The sequence below is a fragment of the Lolium rigidum genome, chromosome 6 (genome assembly GCF_022539505.1).
Source record: "Lolium rigidum isolate FL_2022 chromosome 6, APGP_CSIRO_Lrig_0.1, whole genome shotgun sequence".
Taxonomy (NCBI): Eukaryota; Viridiplantae; Streptophyta; class Magnoliopsida; order Poales; family Poaceae; genus Lolium; species Lolium rigidum.
Window position 1 is genome coordinate 72,435,541 of NC_061513.1, and position 5,405 is coordinate 72,440,945.

General features: G+C 52.0%; 1 protein-coding gene across 1 annotated transcript; it reads left to right on the forward strand.

The window, feature by feature from the left end:
- Nucleotides 1-1,269: 1,269 nt before the first annotated feature.
- LOC124665687 (succinate dehydrogenase assembly factor 2, mitochondrial-like) lies at nt 1,270-4,989 on the forward strand. Its single transcript, XM_047203077.1, has 4 exons — nt 1,270-1,484; nt 1,584-1,710; nt 4,552-4,620; nt 4,708-4,989. The coding sequence occupies exons 1-4, from the start codon at nt 1,300-1,302 to the stop codon at nt 4,849-4,851; spliced, it is 525 nt and encodes a 174-aa protein (XP_047059033.1). The 5' UTR covers nt 1,270-1,299; the 3' UTR covers nt 4,852-4,989.
- Nucleotides 4,990-5,405: the final 416 nt, after the last annotated feature.

Genomic DNA, 5,405 nt, shown 5'->3' on the forward strand with positions numbered 1-5,405 from the left:
ACCAGCACATCAGCTAGGGCTGCACTCACCAGCCCAAGGCCCAACTGAGAGGGAAGGGGTTGGTCTCCCTCTTTCATTACTAGTACTCCGTATGAATAATCTAAAAAAAAATACTCCGTATGAATTTTCTCGTCTGAATTTCATGTAGGGCCTCACAGTGTTTGACTCATCTCCGACGGAGGCAAGGCCGAGACCTCTGGAAGGGGAGAACGCGGCTGGCCGTAGTGTCGATGACGAACTTAGGGTTCCAACGGAGGTGAGGCCTAGAACTTAGGGTGCGGTGCAGGGTCTTAGGGTTCTAGGGTGCATGAGCTTGCTAACGAAGAACTTAGGGTTTCGGGGGTACATGGAGTTCGTCGGAGTTAGGGGAGGTGGGTGGGTTTAGAGTGAGGTCCGGGCTGTAACGGACCGGCGGTGGGCGGCGGGGTAGAGGAGGGTGTTGCGGCAAGGCGCCACGCAAGCGGGGTCGGGTGCAGGTGGCGGCAGCATGCCGTCCGGCAGGCGATGGATGCGGGGGTCAAGGAGGTGGGGTGGATGTGGAGGGTGGGAATGAGGACTGGGCAATAAGATGACCGTGGTAAGCAAGAAGACACTGATGATGGGCCTCGGCCCACCATGTTCTCCTTGTGTGTGTCTGTCGCATCGCTTGATGCGTAAAATAAGAGGACCCATTTTGAATTTAGATGTTCACAACGCCAAATTTGGCTTACGGATTTGACGTGCATTACTTGTATTTCTAAGAATATTTTGAATGAAGAAAAACTTGTGTTCACCCTAAAAAATTGTTACAACATCATCCAAGCAAAATTCGATAGTATATTTTCTCAGTTTCTTCACTCATTCGGTTAATTACCATCCTTGCAACATTCCTTGTCTTGACTTTACCCACATTGACAATGGACATTTTTCTTGTCTTTTCGCTCGGCTTTCCACACCCCATCCACCATTATACAAGAAGATTTTACACGTATTCGTCACAAAATGCTTTGCATCGAAATTAGAATATGGTCCTCAGCTTAGGGCATAGGGCGAACCTAGCCCCGGACGCCATGCAAATCGGTTATTTTGTGATTTTTTTCCAAATCATGTCCATTTTGTGCTAAAATTTTCAGAAAGTATCAGTTTTGGAAAAAAAAAGGTCATGCTTTTTGTCGTCTGGCGCAGAGCGCCGCCACGCTGCATCGTGCCGCACCGCACCGCGATGCCCGACCTGTGAAGAGGCGACGGGGCAACCAGGCAGCCACGTCCCGGTCACACTCCTTCCTTCGCGATCCAACTCCCCTCCCCGCCGCGGTTGCCATGGCGGCCACGCTCCTCCGCCGGGCGCTCCAACTCCGGCGCGCCCTCCCCTCCCCTTCCTCCCGCTCTCTCCTCCCCGCCGCCTCCAGTCGCCTCCTCTCCACCACCAACCCCACCCAGCAGAACACCACCGCCATCCCCATCGACCTCTCCTCCGACGAGAGCCGCCGCCGCCTCGTCAACAGGTACCCCGTCTCCTCACCCCTTCCTCCGAATCTTCAATCGCCGGGTCGCCAAGGACGGTTGCTGATTGAGAGGCCGCGGCCTCGTGTATGTATGTGCAGTTTGATGTACAGGAGCAAGCAGAGGGGCTTCCTGGAGCTGGACCTGGTGCTCGGCACCTGGGTAGAGCAGCACATCCGCTCCATGGACGAGGCCAACATCCGATCCCTGCTCCAAGTCCTCGACCTCGTGAGCTATCCTGCCTCAACCCCTCCTCCACTTGTTGATCTTGCTTGCCCTCTAATTGCTCTTGTGTGTCATTTTTTTGCTGTCACATGCTTTAGATTAAGGAAAAACTCAACTAGTTCGTACAGATTTTCCTGGTTTCTCTTTTTTTTTTTGTATCCAGTGTAATCTTACAAAACACAGTGCTCCTTTGCCCAGGACTTGTCAATTTTTAGCCTGGGACACGCTTGGCCCAGTCAAAAAAACGCCCCGAACCATTCCGCCTGCTTATCTGTAATGTACAAGCTAACAGTTGTCAGTGTTCAGTGTAATTAAGATGGATGCACGCTTCAACTAGACAATTACTTCTATTGCATCCCATGTTCAGGGTTTTTTTGAGCCAGTTCCTCCCAAACCCTCATACGTTAACACGCGCTACTCGGCCCCCGCGTCGCTCCTCCTGGAGCGGCTCGGGCGGAGCCCCAAACCAGCACCGCCTAACCGCCCCCTCCCCCTGGTTCCTCCCCCGCCGCCGCTGGTGGATGCCGCCGGGCAAAGCCCGTGCGGTGGCCGGTGGCGGCGGGTCTTCTCCGCGCAGCGACAATGCAAGTCCAAGCGGGCGTTCGTTGGTGCGGGTGTTGCCGGCCGCGCCCAAGCGGGCGTCGGTGCGGGCGAGGCCGACCGCGGCCAAGCGGCCGCTGGTGCGGTGAGGCCGGCCGCGCTCACGCTGGCGGCGGTGCGGTTGGGCGCCGGGGCGGCGACCCCGGGCTCCGGTGGCGGTGGCCGGCGATTGAAGGTTGCTGCTCGGCGTGGACGGCGTCGGCGCCGGTGCGAGCGGCCTCGCCCAAGCGGGCGTCGGTGGTGGAAGTGAGAAGGGACGCGGCGGCTCGGGCCGATGGAGGTCGGCGGCTGCGGCGATCTGCGTGCTGCTTTGCGCCCGGCCACGCGGGCCCGATTGGGCCGGATCTGGGCAGCCCGGGCCGCGGCCTTTCCGTGGTGGCGCGATGCTCTGCTCCGGCTGCTTCCAGTCATGGTGGAGCGGATGGCCAAGCGGTCCTTGCTCCAGATCTAGGGCCTGGCGGCTGAGGCTGTTTGCAGGCTGCCTGGCTGACGGCTGGAAGTAGGTGCGGTGCACATAGGCTCCTGGTTGCCGGCGGGGGTGCTGGTCATGAAGGCGTCTTTTTGATGGTGCTCCGGCGAGGTATGTGGAGCCTGGAGCGGTTGGGTGTGACTGAGGTGTGCCGGGAACTCAGGTTCCGGCGAGATGCGCGATTCTCCGGATGAAAATCTTGCTCGACTTCCGTCGGTGCTGGTGACGACGTCACTATTGGGTGTCGTTCGCCTTGTTGAAGGCGTCACTGTGGAGATCGTGCACCTCTCCCACTCTTGGTTCTTGTCTTTGGGTGAAAACCTAAATTCGCTTGTCGGATTGGCGATGGCGGCATCCTCGATGTCGCGACTTCGTTGGAAGCATCGTTTTGGAGACTTAGTACTGATGGGAGCACCTGGACTGCGGTCAAGCGGTTGGCCGGGCACTATCAAAGGCGGACGTTCTTGGAGTCTGTGGTGATCGTGGGGTTGCCTCGTGGTGGCGATAGCAAAAGCACTCTCGACATGCAGACGGCGTCAGACGAGTCCTGTTTTCCGCCCTCTCAAGACCGGAGCGGCACATGCCGCCTCCCTTCGGTTATGTCTTCTCTCTCTGGTGTTGTTGAAGCCGACGAACAAGCTCGTGGCAATTGTGATCGATGCGACATGTTTGGAGTGACCTTGGTGCTGTTGCAATGAAGTCGAAGTCGTCCCATCGTAAGCACGATGGATGATGTTCGCTGACGCTGCTTGCCCCGGTGGTGTGCTTTTCTGTTCGTTTCGCTCCTAGCCTTCCTGGCGTCCTTTATGTCTAGCGGTGCTTTTGTTGATGTAAAGGTTTTCGCTCGGTTTTCCTTAAATAAACTGAGCAGTTTTTGGTCTCTGTACCTTTTTCTTCTAATGCAATGAACACAGCAGCTCTCCTGCTGTTATTCAAAAAAAAAAATGTTCAGGGTTTTTTTAGGAGAATTTCATGTTCAGGGTTTACTGCCTAGATTTTGCCACTCTTCTACCAATCATTCTCAAACGACATGTCTATTAACTGTTAAGAATGCCATTTCCTCTTTAGTGCTATCTTTTATTCTGTTGTAAACCGCTGCATAACCCACCTGTGTTAGATTTTTCCATCTCTTACGGTACCACTACTACGTAGAATCACCAGTTGAACACTCATGTGTAGTCTGTAGATTCTGTTTCTTACCTGTTGGTCTCTAGTTCTACTTGTACACATTATGACAGTCCTTGTCAGCTGCTCTAACAAATAATAATTTTATTGCACCCAGTTACTTACTTTTGCTCTTGCCGGGCTTCTTCCATACATTAACAAACCTACTGTTGATTCTTTTTCAAAAATCCTGAAGTGTTGCTCCACCACATTTGGTACCTTAACGACTATAAATCTGGACGGTGTCCAGGAAACTCCTAGCATAGAGCGGTTCACTGTACTGCCTAAGGTTTATGAATAAGAAATGTTTTATTTATTTTTATGATGGTACCAGTAACCACATTTTTGTTACATTTGATTTTTATAGTGTTATGGCTTGATGGTTCATTAGAAAAGTGCTAACGCATTTGCCAATGAAAACAATATCAATAGCATCAAATATAAACATACTTTTTTTGTCTTAACACTTGGAGAGCAACTACCATGAGCCAATGTCATAGAACCTTCTGGTGCCAACTCTCGTTTTCATCAAAGACTCCCATCGTTTCGTGTATACAGTATAATGTTTGTTTGACTGTTGGTTCTAATTCTATAATTGTTCAATTCTTCAGGAGAACCCAGATTTGTGGAAATGGCTTACTGGTCAAGAGCAACCGCCAGAGGCTCTCAATTCTAATCCTGTATGTCATACCATGAATACCGCTTCTTCAGTCTCTCTCTAATAGTCTGATTGCCTCTGTACTAACAACCAATTTCTGTCCAAATAGGTATTTGTTGCTATCAAGTCGAAGGTCCTGGATAACCTGAGCAAGCACTCTTCCCCAGAGACCCGATCAGCACCTGGTCAACCATGGGTGAGAGGGTGGGATGACAAGAGAGGTCTGGATGGACCTAAGTATGGAAACCAGTGATGAGGTGCTTGGAATAAACTATGTTTAAGTAAGATCGTTCTGTTGTCGTCCTTCTGTACGATGCTTGTGTAAATAAGGCAAATCATGGCTAGATGCACCATCCTTGAACGTTGAACGATTCAGGGAATTGGGTTTTTACTGGACGTGTGCTAGTGATGATTTCACCTCTATCCTTGAGGAAACTAGATGAACAGGTGCGCCTTCACTAGTACAGATCAGGCTTTTTAAGGCCCCCAATGTCACACGGAAGGTCCTTTCCGCGTATTGTGCGGAAGAGAACCCTGATGCCCGAAAATTCCAACCGTCTGACAGCAAGTAACCCAGGGGCGCAGTGGAAACATAGCACACGGTCCCAAGAACGGAAGCGTACGTGATATAACAAACGTTTACCATGGCGGGAATTGTGGGTGTATCATCCATCTTTGTAGACTCGTGCTTTCGTTTCAAACCGTGCTTCCTTTTTTCTTTCTCACTTCTTTTTTCGGCCCTATAGTAGTTGCTTCCTGCCACCACCCGCTCCTCTATAAATCGAGGGAGAGCCGTCGATAGCTTAT